Genomic DNA, 20,897 nt, shown 5'->3' on the forward strand with positions numbered 1-20,897 from the left:
TTACACTGCGGTAATAAGTATAAATGAAACACAACACTGTAAAAAGGAAAAATAAAAATAAAAAGTACATTGCTATTTCTTGCATTTAACCCTTTTAAGTTCAATGAAAGTACATCTTATGAACAAGAAAACTCATACCTTCATGTGTATCATGATCTTTAAGTTTAAATCAATCCTCTTTGTCACTTTCGTCACTAAAATAACTGGTTTTCTTTGTCTTCTCTTTTTTCCCTTTCTTCATGGTTTCACCTTGATTCCCATCCCTACCACCCAACAACCTCTCATCAGCCCCATTATCCACCACTGACGCCCAATTATCATCCTCAAACACCGGATCACCACCAGTTTCATCATCGTCCCCACCCCCTTCCTCCTCCTTGCTCCGCCTATATCCACCACCACCACCACCACCCTCTCTCCTTCCCCGTTTTGATGGCTGTGGACGCTCCCGTGGCCCAAACTGATTCTTTGGACACTCATACGACAAGTGTCCACCCTCTCCACATTCATAGCATCTGCTCTTGTCTTTATACACTCTTCTTTTAATAAACTCAGGAGCCCTACCATTATCAGCAGCTATGGAAGCAGTCAATGTTCGACCATTGAGAATTTTCCCATTGATTCCGTTGACTGCTTTTACAGCATCATCACGAGCTACAAACAAGATGAAAGCAACACCACGGCTCTCCCGAGTGACCTTGTCTCTGAGGATTGTGACCTTGGCAACCTTACCGAATGTAGAGAAGATGGTGAACAGATCGGAGTTAGTGAGGCTATAATCAATGTTGCTAACGTACACCGTGGATTTGGATGGGGCTAAACCTCCACTCTTACCACCACTAGACGAGGAGGATTTTGTTAGGGTTTTATCGGAAGTGGAAGAAGGTGGTTGGGGTGCAACAGAGGAATATCTGTAGTAAAATGTTTCGTCTTCGTCGTCGTCGCTGTATCTCCCCATTTTCGCAGCAACTAAAGCATCAAATCATGGTCAGGCTTCAAAGTAGCAACTTACTTGAACACAGGTGGCTGCTTCGACGGAAAGTAGGTAAATATCTAGATTGAATTTCTCGAACGCAAAAGTTGATTGAGCCTTCAACGAAACCCTAAATCGCCGTTCGAGTGCGCAAAATCGATTCCAAGAGCAAATCTCGCAGGTACACCCTCTGCTAAACAAGATTGTCGATGCTTAAATTCTTCGTCAATCGATCAATAGTCATAGGTCGTCGTACCTTATAAAACCGAATTATCGACAATAAACCGAATTATTATTTTGGATTTCGGATTGGTTTTGGTTTATAAAATAAGAATTAATGGTCTAAAAAAATTGAATAAACATTTATTATTTATCTATTTATAATATATATTTACAATTATTTATTAATTTTATAATTCATTTTTTTAAAAAGGTTCAAAACGTTTCACCCGATAAAAAAAACATTAATATGCATTTTATTTCGAAAGTTTTGTATCTATAAAATATTTAACTATAATATATCTTCTTATTAATTGTTTATAAATTTCAAATCACAACTAAATTATTTGTTTTTGCTTCTTGTGTAAAGTTGGGTAATATTCTAATTTTATTTCATTTTAAAATGTTTCAGTTTTTGAAATCCGAATTATAAAAACCGATCCAACCGAATTGTAATTGGATCGAATCGGATCGGATTTGAATTTAGATTGGACAATTCAGATTCATGTTTTGAAAACCGAAATCAATTTGGATTTACTTGATCAAACCGATCCATCCAAACGAACACCCCTAATCGTCAATGTTTGATTTTGGGGATATCCCGTGAGATTGATTTTGGGAAGAAATTACACTATATCAATCATATTTTTGAAATTACACTATATCAATCATATTTTCATAATCGGGGAAAATGACTTAGGAGAGGTAACTACCTCTTATCCGTGTTCACATGTTGACAACTTCTTCTTTTTTGTACATAATAAAGCAACTAGCTTGTTTTAACTGTTTAAATTACACCAATATTACCGGTTAATACCTGTTTTAACCGGTAACTCAAAGGGAAAATGACTTAAGAGGGTAACTACCTATTATCCGTGTTCACATATTGACAACTTGTTATTTTTTGTACATAAGAAAGCAACCAACTTGTTTTAACTGTGTAACATCCCAAAAATCATGACCAAAAAATTTCGTTTTTAATTTAATACTAAAACCATAATTGTCAAACCATTAATTTAATACTCCGACATCGGGCCCCGCCCGTTATCAGGCCCTGCCTGGCATCGAGCCCCGCTCGGTATACAGATATGTCTCTCTTAGGCCACACATAAAGAAACATACTCTACTGTATCATTGTCCTAAGAAACATACTCTGCTAATAATGAGATACGAAACTTTGTCCGTACTCAGCTAGTTCCAGCCAGAGCTTCAGCGGTGCAAGGTGAGTCTCCTCACTGTGTGAATGTGTCTAAGGCCACAATGTCAGCCCATGTAGTCTATGAGTAGGAAGACCCGGGGGTTAGCCCTAGGCACTGTATGCTAGTATGTTATTCCAGACCAAGGTCCGATGTCGGGCGGGTGCCCGAGGAATGTTTGCATGTTAGATTATACTTGTTGTCTGTGTGATACTTGTATGTGCCTGGTAGGGAGGTGAGTGTAGGCGAGGTCCCGTATCTCATCATTAGCCGAGTACGGACGATGTTTCGTATCTTATTATTAGCAGAGTATGTTTCTTAGGACATGGATACAGTAGAGTATGTTTTTTATGTGTTAGCATGTTATATGATTGCATGTGTTTAGCGGGCGGGGCCCGGAGACAGGCGGGGCCTAAGAGAGACAAATCTGTATACCGAGCGGGGCTCGATGCCAGGCGGGGCCTGATGACGAGCGGAGCCCGATGCCGGAGTATTAAATTAATGGTTTAACAATTATGGTTTTAGTATTAAATTAAAAACGAAATTTTTAGTCATGATTTTTGGGATGTTACACAGTTAAAACATGTTAGTTGCTTTCTTATGTACAAAAAATAAGAAGCTGTCAATATGTGAACACGGATAATAGTTAGTTACCCTCCTAAGTCATTTTCCCTTTTAGTTACTGGTTAAAACATGTATTAATCGGTAATATGGGTGTAATTTAAACAGTTAAAACAAGTTAGTTGCTTTATTATGTACAAAAAAAAAAGTTGTCAATATGTGAACATGGATAAGAAGTAGTTACCCTCCTAAGTCATTTTCCCTTTCATAATTATATCTAAGGCTCACTACGCATAGCAATCATATTTTATGGAAGAAAAAAAAGACAAAAATAACATAATCCTAACTTGTTACCCTATATGTTTATCTTTTAACCCATTAGGATTTTTGTCTTAACTTGTATTTTTTTTCTCCACTTTATTTATGTTAACATGTTAAAGAAGAAAGTTTTACATAAATGTAGCGAGTAAACGAGCAATAAGCTGTGCCGCAACCCCTTTTTGGATGACAAAACTAATTCTTTTAAAAACATTTTTAGATCTTAGGGTAATAACATTACTATGCATGACCCGTTGGACTTTATGGAGTAGCTTCACAGCTTCTGACACAAGGAAACCGGAAGTATCAAATGCAAAATGTATAAACGTGTGTTGATTTTCCATGCACGTTTTCTCATGTTTTGTCATTTTGCATGATGCAACTTTTAAAACAGTTTGCTCCACTGTGAAAACCTCACCTCCTAAGCCTACAAGAGGGGAAACCCTTGTTAAATCCATACATGCATGCTTCCTTCTAGCCCATCCAAATACTAAAACATCAGCTGGTCTTAGTGTTGATCTTCCTTCCAATGAGTCAATCAGAAAGTTCACAAGTGCCTCTTTCTTGGCAGAAACCCCAGCGCGCCTAAATATGTCGAAAAGAACATCCCTAGGAATATGGCTCAATTATTATGGTATCGGAGTGGAGGTTTGATATGTTAGAATATTTTGTAACAGTCATCTGTGGCGTGGGTGTTCGTTTGATTGTTAGTAATCACTTGTTGATGTTAGTTTGTTGTTGTTCAATTTCTTGTTGCTCAATTGGCTGCTTCTGATGGTTTATTGTTCTTGTTCTCTGATTGCTTGTCTATCGTTGTGGTTATTTATTTGTTGTCAACATGACTGGAGAGGATGATTCCTTTTAGTAAATCAGTACTCGATTAGATGGAAATAATTACACTTATTAGAGTTATGTTATGAAGAACTTCCTTCGTGGGAAGAATATGTGGGGCAATGTCACTAGGACTAAAGCCAAACCTTCAGTGCTTTAAGCTGGAAATTTCAATTTGTTGGTTGATACTTGGGAGACTGATAACTTCAAAGTCATTACTTAGATTAACAATTCTATTACACGGTCTATTGGTATGCGGTTGGCTAAATATGACACATCAAAGGAAATTTGGAATCATTTGGAGAAACTGTATACTCAGTCAAAATTTGCTAAACAATATCAGTTAGAATATGACATTCGTGCCCTTCAGCAAAATGATATGAGTATTCAAGATTTTGATGTTGCTATGTCTGATTTGTGGGATCAATTGGCTCTTACTAAATCTAAAGAGTTAAAAGACTTTGAGTCTTATATTGCTAAAAGGGAAGAACAACGTTTGGTTTAGTTTTTTATAGCATTGCGTTTTGATTTTGAAGGCCTATGTGGAACGATTCTCCATCGTTCTCCCTGTCCCTCAATGGATTCTTTTTCATGAGCTGATTGCTGAAGAAACTCGTATCAAGTCTCATGCTAATAAAGATTTTGGATAAGGTGTCTAAGTCCATAACTATATTTGAGATGTACTTGACCCGACCCAGCATGGTCCATTTGAGTTGCACTTCACCTGGTCAATTTATATGGATAATCTTTTGAGAACAGTATAAGTTATGATCAAGGTTCTAAAAAGCTCGTCATGGCTCCGCCATGGCGCGCCACGACTCCAAGGCTTGCACCTGCCGCCAAGCTTTGCCAAAACGCCGCCTTAATTCATATATGTGTATAAAAATGAATAATAGTTGAAAATACATATAAAAATAATAATTATAAAGAAAATTGCCGTCATAAATCACGCCTTACAAATGTCATGACTCGCCAAGGCTCGACAAAGCTTGAGGCTTGACATTGCCGCCAAGTCACGCCTTACGTTATTTAGAACCTTGGTTATGATTTATTAATATATTATAAGTTCTAATATATTAATATGAAATCATATTATTTAATTAGTCTTGATCTAAAATTAATTTAGAATTAATTTAGTGATCAAAAGTGTGACTAATTAAATATGGACTCTTGTATTTATATAGTGTGGGCTTAATGCTTATTTAGAATGGGTTAGGCTTGCATGGTAAGTCCATGGAGCTTTAACCCATGGATCTCATGGAAATGAAAGGTCATGGGTATTAGGGTTTACATGGAGGTAACCCTAATCCACACACTATATAAAGGAATCCTTGGCACTTGAAATGACACTAGTTTTGTGTGTGAGAACTAAGGAGTGGCCGATTTCTAAGAGTGTGCTACTATTCTCTCCAGTTTCCAAAGTTTATGGTGATTTGTGACTTCCATTTGAGGCATCCACATTATTGGTGCTAGGATCTCAAATTTCAAGCAATCAGCTTGTAACATCCCAAAATTCAAGTCCAAAAATTTCATTTTTAATTAAATTGTTCATAAAACGTTCACTAGAAAATATTGAATCAACGCGTCATCTCATAAATCAAGTATCATGTTTCAACCCACATCATAAGCAAATAACATATCAGAGTACAATCCTAGAAAACACCGTGTGGAAAATCAAATGTGTGTGTGATGTCATGCTACGCCGTCGGCTCCTTCCCCTTAGACGAAGAGGTACCTGAAACCAAAAACTAAAACCGTAAGCACAAAGCTTAGTGAGTTCCCCCATCATACCACATACCATACAATACCATCGGTATCTTTCAACCGGTAATCGCCATCGGTATCTTTCAACCGGTAACTGGGGACTATTCCACCCCCTACCACTAGCATACAATATCAAGATATAAGCACACAGTCAGGCATATCCGGGTACTGACCTACCCCTTGGTCTTAAGGACCACTATCAGGGAAACTATCCCTATCATGTAACATATCATACAAATATAACTCATAACCAATACGCATACCAGACCAAGATAAATTATCACAAAGACAATTATCTTCTAAATACTCCTCATTGGTGGGCCGACATTGTGGCCTTAGACCCACCCTTACTGGAAGGTAACTCACCTCATATAAGTAGTTGTTGATAATCAGTGCGGGAAACCTCCGTCCGCTGCTGCTCCAGAAATACTTCGGCTACAAACCCCACAAACACTCGGTTAGAAACCGATCTCTATTCTTAGGGTAAAATGACCATTTTACCCTCAACCAAGTCAAGTCAAAGTCAAAGTCAACTTCCAGTTGACCCGACTCGCCGAGTTGGGTTATCAAATCGCCAAGTCCCTCGCTCTCTACTCGTCCCCATCCGCGACCCTACTCGTCGAGTTGGGCCAACAACTCGAAGAGTTCTTCTCCCATTCGAAAGCCACAAGGAAACTCATCCGACTCGCCGAGTTTGAAGAACAACTCGCCGAGTCCCACGAGCAGATCCCCTATTCGCTTCCAAATCCTCACCAGAGCATCCATATTGAGGATTTGGGTTTCTGGGGCTATTGCTACTCGATAAATTGCTAATTCCGCGAGCAATGACGAAGGGTTGGACCTTCTACACTTAAACCCCTGTTAACTCAGTAACTGTTCATATGACTCGCCGAGTTTGAAAAATAGCTCGACGAGTTCCAGGCAATCTTCATAAGACTCGCCGAGTTGTTCATCCAACTCGCCGAGTCTAAGACCATCTTCATAGAACTTGCCGAGTTCTACTTTGGGACTCGACGAGTCCCTTCGACCAACTTCCCATACAACCCAAATTTGAGACATGCAACGCTTCCAAACCATAGATCTGTGATCCTAGGGCATGCTTATCACGTAAAGTTGCAAACTTTACGTGCATGCATGGCCCTATAAGCTCAAAAAGGCAAATCCAAGCTCTTTATGAGGTCAAACACTAAATAGGGACCTCAATCACTTCAACCACAAAAACTTTACATTTCTAAGATGTCCATAAGGCCCAGATCTGAAGTCCTTTCAAAACATAGAGCATAAACACATAGAGTTTGATGTTTTTGGGCTTAAAACCCACAAATTAGGGACAAAAGGGGATCAAATGAACTAGAGATCAAGGTAGGAACTTTTCTACCTGAATGGAAGCCTTTCACAAAGTATATTTCGGATCTACTTCCCCTCCTTGCACCCTTCAACCTTCTCCTTCTTCTTCTAAGCTCCAAACTTCCTTCACAAAGCCAAAATCACTCACAAGAACAATATGGGGGCTAGGGTTTCGCTCTACAGCTCTTCTGGAAGTGTTAGGGGCAAGGGAGCCCGAGTTAGAGTGTTTAAATAGGGTGCACACTCCTGGATTAGGGTTTTGTCCACACAGCAACTTACTCGCCGAGTTCGGGACCCGACTCGGCGAGTCCACAACTTAAACCCCGTGCCCCTTCCCGCTTCTACTCGGCGAGTCGATCCTTTGACTCGCTGAGTCCAAGGCCAAGATGAAAAATGCACAAGGAATTAAATAAGAGAATACGTACCAAGAACCAGGTGCTACAAATATCCTCCACTTATTTTAGACTTCGTCCTCGAAGTCTGCTGCTCGATCCTGAAACAGCTCGGGGTAATGCTCCATCATCTCGTCCACTGGCTCCCAAGTCCACTCTGATCCCTTACGGTGCTGCCATTGCACCTTCACGAGTTCCACTTTCTTGTTCCTCAGATCCTTCGACTTCCGGTCGAGGATCGCTACAGGCCGCTCGATGTAATTCAGGCTGTCATCAACCTGAATGTCCTCCAAAGGTACCACTGGTGAGTCGTCCACCAGGCACCTTCGCAGCTGAGAGACGTGGAAAGTGTTGTGGATCTGACTGAGTTCGGCTGGTAGATCCAGCCGGTATGCCACCTTGCCCACCCGAGCTACAACCCTGAAGGGTCCAATGTACCTGGGGCCCAACTTGCCCCGCTTCCTGAATCGGATGACGCCCTTCCATGGTGACACCTTCAGGAAAACCATATCCCCGACCTGGAATTTCAGGTCTGATCGACGCTTGTCGGCATAACTTTTCTGCCGACTCTGAGCAGTCTAAAGCCTTCTCCGGACCTGCTGAATCTTTTTTGTCGTCTTGAGCACTACTTCGGTGCTCCCCATTACCCTCTGGCCAACCTCGCCCCAACATATCGGGGTCCTGCACCTCCTCCCATACAACATCTCGAAGGGAGGACGGTTGATACTCGCATGATAGCTATTATTATACGAGAATTCCACCAACGGGAGGTAGGTATCCCAACTACCTCCGAAATCTAAAACACATGCCCGCAACATATCCTCTAGAGTCTGGATGGTCCGCTCGCTCTGGCCATCCGTCTGTGGGTGAAAAGCGGTGCTAAAATGCAGACGAGTACCCAGCTCGTCATGAAACTTCTATCCAAACCTGGAAGTAAACCGCACATCTCTGTCTGAAATCACCGAAACTGGCACTCCGTGCCGCGCCACCACCTCCCTGATATAGATATCGGCCTATTTCTCAGCCGAGATGCTCTCCTAAATCGGGATAAAGTGGGCACTCTTGGTTAATCGATCGACAATGACCCAGATCGAATCCACTCCACGCGCGGTCCTGGGAAGCTTGGTGATAAAATCCATCGTCATGTCTTCCCATTTCCACAACGGAATATCCAACGGCTGCATCTTGTCGTGTGGTATATGATGCTCGGCCTTGACCTTCTTGCAGGTCAAGCACCGCTCCACGTACCATGCCACATCCCGCTTCATGCAGGGCCACCAATAGTCCAGACGAAGATCCGTATACATCTTCGTCGCCCCGGGATGAATGGAGAATCGGGATTTGTGCGCCTCCTCCAACAGGACCTGGCGCACGCCTCCATGATAAGGGACCCACACCCTATGGTGAAGAGTCAATAATCATCGGTTATCATAGTCGAAAGAGGAAACCTGCCCCATAATCCGCTCACTCTTCCGATGTTCCTCCTTCATAGCCTCCTGCTGAGCCTCTCGGATCCGCTCCAGAAGCGGAGTCACCACTGTCATCCTCAGACAGATATCCCTGATCGGCGCTGCCTTGCGGCTAAGCGCATCGGTCATGACATTGGCCTTCCCCGGATGGTAAAGGATCTCACAATCATAATCCTTTACCACATCAAGCCACCAATGCTGTCTCATATTCAAATTTGGTTGGTCCATGAGATACCTCAAACTCTTGTGATCCGTGTAAATCGTACAACGAACCCCATAGAGGTAATGTCGCCAAATCTTGAGGGTGAAACAATAACCCCTAACTCCAAATCATGCGTCGGGTAGTTCGCCTCGTGAGGCTTCAGTTGCCTCGATGCATAGGCGATGACATGCCCTTTATGCATCAATACCGCGCCCAAACCTGCGATGGATGCATCGCAGTACACAACAAAATCCTCCATGCCCTATGGCAGGGCTAAAATTGGCGCCTCGCACAACCTCTGTCTCAATGCCTCGAATGCGGCCTGCTGCTCAGGCCCCCAGCGATACACCACCGACTTCTTAGTCAGTCGGGTGAGCGGAACTGCTATCTTGGAGAAGTCCTGAATGAATCTCCGATAGTAGCCTGCCAATCCTAGAAAGCTCTGAATCTCAGATGGAGACCTCGGAACCTCCCAACTCATCACGACCTCCACTTTGGCCGGGTCTACCGAAATCCCGCTCTGGTTGACAAGGTTCCCAAGAAACTGCACCTCACGCAACCAGAACTCACACTTGGAGAACTTAACATACAAGTTCTCCCTCTTCAAAGTCTCCAGAACCTCCTGCAGATGCTCCTCATGTTGCTCTCGCGTCTTGGAGTAAACCAAGATATCGTCGATAAACACTATCACAGACCGTTCTAACATCGGTCTACATACGCGGTTCATGAGGTCCATGAACGCGGCAGGAGCATTGGTGAGCCCAAACGGCATCACCACGAACTCATAATGGCCGTAGCGCGTCCGAAACGCGGTCTTCTGCACATCCTCTTCTCTGATCCTCATCTGATGATAACCTGAACGCAAATCGATCTTGGAGAACCAAGATGCTCCCTGTAACTGGTCAAAGAGATCATCAATCCTCGAAAGTGGGTAACGGTTCTTCACTGTTACCTTTTTCAGCTCCCGATAATCTATACACATCTGATGCGACCCGTCCTTCTTCTTCACAAACAGAATCGGGGCTCCCCAGGGTGAACTGCTCGGTCTAATGAAACCCTTGTCCAACAGCTTCTGCAGCTATGTAGACAACTCCTGCATCTCAGGAGGAGCCAACCGATACGGTGCCTTGGCTATCGGAGCCGCACCAGGGACTAGGTCGATCCTGAACTCCACCTGTCGCTCCGGAGGTATCCCAGGCAACTCCTCGGGGAATACGTCCGCAAACTCTCGTACCACAAGTACATCGTCCACCGTCGCCCTACCCGTCTCCCGGGTATCCATAACATTCGCGACATAGCCTGCGCAACCCTGCTGGAGGTAACGCCTAGCTCTCGCTGCTGAACATAAAGCTGGTCCTCGCTGTGGTCTCTCGCCCTGAATCACCAGCTCTCCCCCACTTGGGGTCATGACCCGCACCAACTGCTGCACGCAGTCGATCACTGCCCCATTAGGGCTGAGCCAATCCATGCCTATAATCACCTTGTTCCCACGCAATGGAATGGGAACCAAGTCTACCAAGTAGCGCTCCTCAAATAACCTCGGCACACAATCTCGGAAGACCTCAGATGCTCGCACGGACCGATCGTCCGCAATCTCGACCTCTAGAGGGCAATCCAACATGCCCGAAGACTCAGAAAACTTCTTGCTAAGCGCAGGAGAAACAAATGATCGGGTAGCACCCGAATCAAACAATACCTGAACTGGGATGCCGTTCACGTAGAACGATCCTAAACAAAGCACATATAAATATCACAAACATTATATACGTAAATCAGAGGGAAATAATCATACCCGTCACCACATCGGGTGCAGCGCGTGCCTCCTCGGCTGTCAGCTGAAATGCTCGGCTCCTCACCACTAGAGCCTATGTCTTGACCTTTCGTCCGTCTGTAACCCGCACCGTCCCTGAGGCCGGCATCGTTGATGGTACTGCTGCTGACGCTGCTGTCAATCTCGGGCAATTGGCCCTTTTGTGGCTCCTCTGATTGTAATGGAAGCAAATTAGGTCTGTCATCTGTACCGCAGGGGCGGGGCAGTACAATCACTGCCGAAATGCCCCACATTGCCACACTTATAGTAGCCCGAACCCGACCCAGTGCGACAAGCTCCCTCATGTGACCGACCGCACTTTCCACAGCGGTCCCGTCCTGCCTGGCCTTTCGGCCTACCATCAGATCCCTTGGGCTTCTTCCCTGAAGCCCCGGTCGTCAGCCCCTCTACTGCCTTCCTCTTCTGTACGTGCTCCAGATTAATCTCCCTCTCCATAGCCCTGGTAATCATGGAATCCAAGGTAGGGCAAGCTGAAAAACTAACATGCTCCTGAATGTCAGCTCGTAGCATGTCATGGTAGCGGGTCCTCCTCATATCCTCATCACCCGCATACTGGGGCACCAGCAATGCCCTCTCCCGGAACTTGGCGGTGATCTCCGCCACAGTCTTCGTAGTCTGCCTCATATCCAAAAACCCCCTGGCCAGCTGTTGAAGCTCCACAGCCGGCGCAAAATCCGCCTTGAATTTGGTCACAAAGTCCGGCCAAGCCATAGCCTCAATAGTCGAGGCTCCCAATGAGTCACCAACAGACTGCTACCAATCTCTGGCCCTGTCTCGCAAGCATCCTGCTGCATATCTCACCTTCGACCCCTCGGGGTAGAAGATGGTCAGCTGTGCGGACTCAATATCCGCAATCCATCGTCTGGCAGCAATGGGGTCCTTCGCCCCATGGAAATCCGGTGCACCACTGTCCCTGAAGTCCTTAAAGGACAGTGTGCGAGATCACGACTGGCCAGATGCCATGTCACTCCTGAATGATCGGAGGCGATCCTCCATCAGCTTAACAATCCCCTCCTTGATCGACCCGAAGATGATAGGGGTCGACTCAAGGATGCCTCTCGTGATCTCAGACGTGATAAACTCATGTAGCCAGTCATCAACCTGCTCGGATCCCGCACCCGAGCCTGATCCCGATCCTGATCCGGAACCCCCTGTCCCATGACGTGTGGTCACCATGCTGAAAGTACACGCATAAACGTCTGGATCATACATATACTCGAGAGATCTAACTCACTCTCCAAGGTCTCTGGTTCCATCTAGGCCCTCCTTGATTCGAGTACAAGTCCTCTGATTTCAGTAGTACGGGCCCATACTACCTTCCACATCTACCTGTACTTTCCTCAAGGATTGCTTCGACCTCACCAAGTCCCTTTTTCCGATACCCTTTCCACTGACCTCATCCTAGGCTCCCCTAGGGCACTCTCCGACCTACCCTCCCCCATCAACTGCACCAGGAGCCCCTACCATTTCCCCCTAACTAACTTGTAGGTACTGTTACATATCTGCTCCTTAGTTAGTTGGAAATAGCCAGAACCCCCATAGCACAAAGCAAGCAGCATTCGTGCATCGAGTAACCAAATCAGGCATAACCTATACAGGTCATCCTACTGCTGACTAAACAGTCCTAGCATACAGCTCATACAACAGGCATATAAGGCATCCTCCTAGATCCTTAGCCCTAACTAGCATGCAATTATCAGAATCATATATCAGGAACACAAGGCATCTTCCTATATCCTTAGTCCTATTCTAGCATGCAATTCTGAATCAAAGCCATATAGCATAACATAACATGTATGGGTATCTTGGGGAAAACTTACTTGAGCCCGACCGGTCGCACACATCACACACCTTGTCTTTCTTAAAATCCTTTCGTTTAGATCCTTAGAAAACCATTTTATTGTAAAAATCTTTTAGCCCCTTAGTTTGAGTCCAGACACCCCCCCGAGGGCGTGTCCGAATCCCTCAAACCAGGGCTCTAATATCAACTTGTAACATCCCAAAATTCAAGTCCAAAAATTTCATTTTTAATTAAATTGTTCATAAAACGTTCACTAGAAAATATTGAATCAACACGTCATCTCATAAAATCAAGTATCATGTTTCAACCCACATCATAAGCAAATAACGTATCAGAGTACAATCCCAGAAAACACCATGCGGAAAATCAAATATGTGTGATGCCATGCTACGCCACCGGCTCCTTCCCCTTAGACGAAGAGGTACCTGAAACCAAAAACTAAAACCGTAAGCACAAAGCTTAGTGAGTTCCCCCATCATACCACATACCATACAATACCATCGGTATCTTTCAACCGGTAATCGCCATCGGTATCTTTCAACCGGTAACCGGGGACTATTCCACCCCCTACCACTAGCATACAATAGCAAGATATAAGCACACAGTCTGGCATATCCGGATACTGACCTACCCTTTGGTCCTAAGGACCACTATCAGGGACACTATCCCTATCATGTAACATATCATACAGATATAACTCATAACCAGTACGCATACCAGACCAAGATAAATTATCACAAAGACAATTATCTTCTAAATACTCCTCATTGGTGGGCCGACATTGTGGCCTTAGACCCACCCTTACTGGAAGGTAACTCACCTCATACAAGTAACATCCCGAGTTCAGGAGTGCAAGTTCAGGGTTCAAAGTGAAAATGTGAATGGTCAACTCGGCGAGTCCATGGGTGGACTCGGCGAGTAGGGTCGCGATTTTGGTCGCGTGTTAAGTGGCCAACTCGGCGATTCGGCAGCTGGACTCGGCGAGTTGGTGCTATGTGGAGAAAAACCTAATCCTAGGGATTGAGCACTATATAAAGAACATAATACCCTCTCCCCAACCTCTTTGCTCTCCCTTGAAGTCCAGAAACCCTAATATTCGTGTGTGAGAGAATTAGAGAGCATTTGGATCTTGAAGGAGTGTTTGTTGAAGAAATATTTGAAGATTAAGAGGCTTGGAGCAAGGGGCTTTGCAAGGTTTTGGCTTATTCTTCTGTTAGAGTCTTCTTTGGAGGTAAGGATTCGTTGCTTGAGCTGTTATCCATCTAGATCAATCATTTGTGGGATTTTTGGGAATCTATCTAGTGCTATCTTGAGTTTGGAGGTTGGATATGAGGTTGCTACCTCAGATCTAGAGTATTGATGATCCAAAAGAGCATAAAGTCCCTGTTCAAGAGCTATTGATGAAGCCTTTTAGTCCCAAACCTTAGCTAAGAGTGTATTATGCTTAGATCTCCTTGGATTCACGTAAAGTTTGCCACTTTACGTGATGGATGGCTTGTATAAGAGTAGATCTATGGACTTGAGACCCTGCATGGCTTGGAAATCCTCTGTATGGGTTAAGAGCTAGTGGTAATCGGCGAGTCACATGGGTGTACTCGGCGAGTTGCATGAAGATGGGCTGCAACTCGACGAGTTGGAAGAACAACTCAGCGAGTTGGTTGAAGATAGCCTTGGACTTGGCGATTCTGTTCTTGGACTCAGCGAGTCTGGTCGTGAGGTCCTAACCTTTTCTGGTTAAGCTGTGAATCGGTGAGTCAAGGGATGACTCAGCGAGTTGAGTACGGGTAGACTCAGAGTTATGGAACTCGGCGAGTTGATTCGTGTTATGGGAGTTTCAGAGTATGGGGACTCGACGAGTCAGCGGGTTGACTTGGCGAGTAGAGTCAGTCAGGAGGGTTGACTTTGACTGAGGACTTTGACTTTGACCAAGCGTTGACCAGTTGACTTCCAGGGGTATTTTGGTAATTATGGGTATTTATTGAGTTCAGTCTTTTGGTATTGATCAGTGGTGGAGTTCGTGTCGGAGGTTGGAGTAGCGTGATCTTATCCTTTTCAGTCAACAGTTGCGAGGTGAGTTATCCTCACTATATCAACAGGGTTTAAGGCATTAAGGCCGACCCTTTATCGGATTGTAATCCGGGTATTGTTGTTATGTTGTTGCTTTGCTATGTTTGCATCCTGGTAGTTAGGATGGTATATGTTAGAGACCTGGTTAAGGTCGGTATCCTGGTATATAGGATGATGCTATGCTAGTGACCGGTTAGGTCGGTATCCTTGTTAGGATGAGGTTATGTTATGTGATCTGCTAGATCGGTTTGATTGGATGTGGATTGTTATATGATTATATGTTTATGTGCAAATAAGTTAGAGACCAAAAACACAAATTCCCCCAAACCACAGGGACTATTCGTATAATTTACTCTTTTGTTCATATTTGGGTAACTATTTTTTTTGTACACATTTAGGTAACGAACTTGTTGAAAGTGTTCACATCTAGGATGTAATCTGCTATAGCAGGTCATAATGGGCATATGTGAACACTTCCAACAAGTTTGTTACCTGGATGTGTACAAAAAAAAGATAGTTACCCAAATGTGAACATACGAAAAAGTTAATTACCTTGATAAATCATTTTCCCATTCTAGTTTATAGGTCTAGACTTTGACTTTTCATATAAAGTACCCGTTAAATTAAATTGCTTCTACGCTCATGACCAAAAAAGGGTGGTGTCGTAGACACTCCACTCTATTTTATTATGCCTATTTAAAGTCATAATTAACTCATCATTGAAAAAAATAATTTTCTCTCTCTTACTTAATTAATGGTTAAGACACCCCATTTTACCATATAGACACCCTAATTTAATTTTGAAATATTTTTATTTGTTGAAATTGTATTGTTTTACGAAAAAACTGATTATAAGTAGTTAACTATATGTTGACTTTTTAAAAAATGGTCAATAGGGTATCCAAAGGATGTCTTATTAGCAACACCATATATATATATATATATATATATATATATATATATATATATATATATATATATATATATATATATATATGTGTGTGTGTGTGTGTGTGTGTGTGTGTGTTCTAAAACTAAAAAATAAAAGTATAAACAAGTTGACATATCTAAAATATCTAAAACTGAAAAAAAAAAATTATATAGAAAATAAGTTTTTGAATTTTTTTTGTTCAAATCATTAGTTTTTTTTTCAAACTTTATTATTGTTTTGTAATATTCAATTAAATTTTACGAACTTTATTATTTTCTAAATTATCTTTTAATGCTTCGTACAGATTAATGATTATAATTACCAAAATAAAAAAAAAACATTAAAAAGTAAAACTAAAATAAAAAACTATTTTTTTTGTAACGGTAAACGATACAGTATAAAACCTCACCATAACATTAAATAAAAATACAGTATAAAACCTCACCATAACATTAAATAAAAAAACATAACATAAAAAAACATATTAAAACGTGTTTGTCATTTAATGTGTTTTAAGAAAAATTGGTTGTATTTTTAGAAGCCCATAATTATAATGTTAATAAACACATATATTAATAAAAATATTATAAAAATAAATTTAAGAGACATATTTGCAAAATAAAATAATAATAACTACAAAATAAAAAAATCTGAATATATATCATTTCAAAAAGAAAATATTAAAACTATTATTAAAAATCATATAAACCTTTTCTATTCTTTTACATGTAACCTAATAATAAATATATTTCTATTATATAATTTAAGTCTATTATTTTTTTTTAAAGTATGCGTTTTATTATAATAAAAAAAAGTTAAGTTTTCCAAATTTTGTCAAAAGAGATGCAGTAATAAAATTATTGAAAACTTAGTAAAACGTTAAATATATGGAAACAAAATAAAATAGTAACATAACTTTAATATTTATTGTTGAAAACTATCTTATTGTTATAAATAAAAAAGAAATAAAGAAATAAAATAAAAAAGACGTGCAATAATAAAAACAAAAAGATGAGTTTAAGTCTTTAATGTAGAAAAATATAGTCAATAAAACTCAGTCAAAAGATGATTAATCTTAGGTCAAAATAAAATGGAGTGTGATAGGATGGTGTGCATAAATAAAAAGCCCCAAAAGAAATCTAACAAATCTCAAAAGGAGAGAGTTTTACCTACAAAATAATTCAGAAGGAGAAAGAGCTTTACCTACAAAATATTCAAATGTAGTAGAAGCAACGAAGGTTACAACAACGTCGGCGACCGTCAGTCTTCAGTTCGATTAAGAGACATGGGTATGCTACGCGATCGAAGACAAGGATGTGGGAGACGACCATAACCACAAGTCCATATTTTTTACACCAAGAACGGTTCAAAACATATTGCAATCGCCGGAGATCGGAGACTGCTAGAACAGTGAGTCGGCAGCCGGCAACAGTTCAAAACTGGAAGACGAAGGGCAGACGAAGGGTTTGGAGACGGTCCACAAAAATCGTAAACCTTTTTAGGGTTTTAGTTTTTGATTTCACTAAGTTTTTATCAATATGAGTTTGAAAGATTGTTTGTTATTATATTTTTGAAAAACATTTTGTTTATCTAACTCCTACATTTCAGCTCTTAATTCTTTTTAAGTTTTAACATTTAAGAATAAATTACGATTGACATATATAAAAGAGATCAAAGTTTTTTTTTTTCTTTTGTGTTTCTACGTTCATCAAAAGCTGTCCTGAACATAATATTAAAAAAAATTGGCCCTTTAAAAAAATAAGCCCTATGCCAATGCCCTCTTTGCCCTTGCTCTAAACCGACCTAGCTGTGTATAATTGTTCTTTCATCTTCTCTAGTAGTTCATCCCAAGTTAAATTCTCAACAACACGCCTTCCAATAGATATCTTCAAATTATTCCACCACCTTATTTCGTGGTTTGTAAACCTGTTTGCTACATAATCGGTTCTTTGATTGTCTTTGCGTTGACAATCCACAGAAGCCATCTCCATCACCTTAAACTCATGCTCCAATATCAATTGAAACACCCCTTGCTCAAGCTATCTGAAAAATCATTTAAAAACAAATTCATTGTTTAAGATCTTACATTTGCCATATCTATTTATCAAAATAAAGTTTTCTTGATCTACATATACATCACATGCTTTTATTTTTATTTTTTAACATTTCGGTGTAACAAAATGTCCATCTTTATCATTTTCTTATGCAAAATTGACTTACAATTTACCAAGGATCAAATAAATAGCAAAAACCTTAAGAAGTTTATACTATAAGTACATGAAATCTTGTTACAAAGCTACTTCTTGGTCCCTCCTAAGCTTTTGAAAGCCAATTTTTTATGCTATTAACTTACAATTGATCCTAAAAATCATCAAAAGATAAAAGAACAATGCTCATCCAAGTTTCTTTGAACATTATGGTAAAATCCAACTGATCATCTAATCATATAAACCCTCGTCAAGCCATATATCAACTAAGAAGTCTACCATCTCCTGCAAAAAAAAAAAAAAAAAAAAAAAAAAAATCCACATAACAAAAATTAGATCCCCTTTTGTTCGGTCAACACAAAGTTGACTTTTGAATGCATTGGCTTGAGGAGAAGATTTTACCAAGAGGGTGTTCGTTGTTACAATAAATCAAAATAGTCAAGACTTAAATTTTCATTACAGCCAAATAGTTTGACATTAAAATACTCGTTTTTGCATAAATGTAGGCAAGATGTTTGCAATATTGAAGAAAAAGTATTTGATTTGTGGTGAAAAATGAAACATTGCAATGTTCATGATATTTGATTTCATGAAAGAATGGTGAAAATGAAAATTATTACCGATAAAGGGATTGGCTCAGGAAAACGGTCATTATTTGAAAGCAAATCTTCATAAGTCGTTGACCAGCTGCAGTACAATCAAATCCCATGAGTGGATAAAGCAAACAAAATTGCATTTGAATTCTTGAGCTACGTTATCAATTTTGACTTTTGAGATTGAAATTAGTCTTTGAACTAAAAAAAAGTCAAAATTAGACCTATAAACTCGACGTTGTACCAAAAATTAGGGAAAAAAAAAAACAAATTGGAACGCAAATTAAACCTTATCACGGGATCTTCTGGCGTTCTTTCTCTTTGCGATCTTTGAGATTGATCCCCAATCCATTTTCGTCTGCTCTCGTTCCAAGAAATCAAACCTACAAAATCAAATAATTGATTCATAAAAGATATTTGAGAAAAGAAGCAATGGTCTTTCTGTATTAACTCATAAAAGAAACACCCACCATGGTTAATAAATACAGTGGTGTTACTTCCTTTGTTTTCCGGATGCTTCCTTCCTTCTTTTACAGGTGTAGAAACTTCTAAAGGCCGAGAATTTCCAGTATCCACTTCCATCATCATAATATTGTTCACCATCGAACTTGTAGTGTCGACTTCCATCATGTTTACAGGTATTAAAAAACAATGCTTTTTCACCTCATTTTTTGAATAAACGTATTCAAGATTTCGTTCGTTAGCTATTCATGGCTATAAATCTGCAAAAAAGAAGAGTATATAATTGATGTAAAACAAATAAGGGAAAAATACATCTTATTTGATCGGATATGTGATCTGATAATTAATTTTAATTAAGGAATTCCCTATCTTTTCAATTGAGGAAGGATATGATATTACATTCACTGATAGAAAGAACACCGGTAATTCCAAATTTACCAAGATCCCACCGACATTCCTAATTAAAAATCAAAAGATCTCACAAATCATGTTTTATTAAGTGTTTATGTCCTCGAAAACCATCTTGAATCTAATATAGGATGTATCTTAGGGATTTGCTTTTGACTTTTAACAGAATTTGCTCTTCAATAGTTCAACAAAAAGTCAAAAAGAAAAGGCATTGCATCAAATACATGCATTCCACATTGTTAGAAAGTAACACAAGAATTAGATATGAAATCCCCAAATCTCACAGACTAATGAATCAAAGAGAAAACCCATTTGTTAATTACATAACAAGTAAAGCATGAACAAGAAAATGAAATTAAATAATAAATATAACTTGACAAATAATTAAATAAAAATGAAAAAAATAGAAATAGAAAGAGAGAGAGAGAGAGAGAAAGTAGGTGTACCTTGTGGAAATGACCAGATTGCGGAAAGAAAGAAAGGAAATTCAGGAGACGCGAGGGGTTTATATAGAGAAAAAAAATGATTATTTATTTATTTTTATTGTTTGCTTTTTGGCAACTTTCTTGCTGAATACATCTTTTTCGACCCTCGGTCAGTTTCGGGGCCCCTTGTTTCTCAATGGCGTGGATCTTGTCTGGATATCTATTTTTTTTCGAATGTAAAGACGGGAATGCCCTTGGATATTACAGTTTAGACTTTGGTTAGGTGAGGTTATCTTGGACATTTTAACATGCCCACAGCCTTGCAGCTTCCCATGGAAAATGACCCATTCTTTGTTTTCTTTTTTACACCTTTTTCACTTTAAAAATAATATTCTTTTACTTATATATATTACTATTGGTTTAAAAAAATGAAAACAATGATGTCTTATCATCTCTTAATAGTCTTTTTATTTTTTTTTATTTATTTTATTTATTTTTTTATTATTATTTTTTTTTCTTTATGAACTCTGATATTAAATTTGAATTCTGAAAGTTATATATAATTCAGATGCAACTTTTTTGGCACAATACTACATAGTTTGTTATAAAGTTATATATGTTATAATGTTAACAAGTGATTTTAAAATTTTGTAAGAGGACTAATGATGCGATATATCGTATTATCAATTGATTTTGGTGCCCAATACAAAAAACTTGCGATTTCTGCAACCAAACCTCCCGGAAAGAAACAAACTATAAAAATATAAATGAAACATCATCAAGACATTGACCTAAAATATGTGAAAGTGAAGTTCTATTTTCTTTAATATTTTAATTTGTATATATGAAAAAATATTTATGTCAAAAAAAAAGAGAAAACTGTAGTTGTCTAGTTTGTAA

At 40.0% G+C, this 20,897-nt stretch overlaps 2 protein-coding genes across 2 annotated transcripts; both read right to left on the bottom strand.

Annotated features, from left to right (window-relative positions):
* Positions 1–52: 52 nt before the first annotated feature.
* U11/U12-31K (RNA recognition motif and CCHC-type zinc finger domains containing protein) lies at positions 53–1,103 on the bottom strand. Its single transcript, XM_079015680.1, has one exon. The coding sequence runs from the start codon at positions 956–958 to the stop codon at positions 170–172; it is 789 nt and encodes a 262-aa protein (XP_078871806.1). The 5' UTR covers positions 959–1,103; the 3' UTR covers positions 53–169.
* Positions 1,104–18,140: 17,037 nt separating this feature from the next.
* Positions 18,141–20,104, bottom strand: LOC145070256 (zinc finger protein). Its single transcript, XM_079017193.1, has 5 exons — positions 20,019–20,104; positions 19,173–19,424; positions 18,992–19,085; positions 18,730–18,796; positions 18,141–18,394 (listed from the first exon to the last, which is right to left on the bottom strand). Exons 2-5 carry the CDS (start codon positions 19,330–19,332, stop codon positions 18,341–18,343), a joined length of 375 nt encoding a protein of 124 aa, XP_078873319.1. The 5' UTR covers positions 19,333–19,424; positions 20,019–20,104; the 3' UTR covers positions 18,141–18,340.
* Positions 20,105–20,897: the final 793 nt, after the last annotated feature.

Source organism: Lactuca serriola, chromosome 8 (genome assembly GCF_051521515.1).
Source record: "Lactuca serriola cultivar US96UC23 chromosome 8, Lser_US96UC23_V15, whole genome shotgun sequence".
Taxonomy (NCBI): Eukaryota; Viridiplantae; Streptophyta; class Magnoliopsida; order Asterales; family Asteraceae; genus Lactuca; species Lactuca serriola.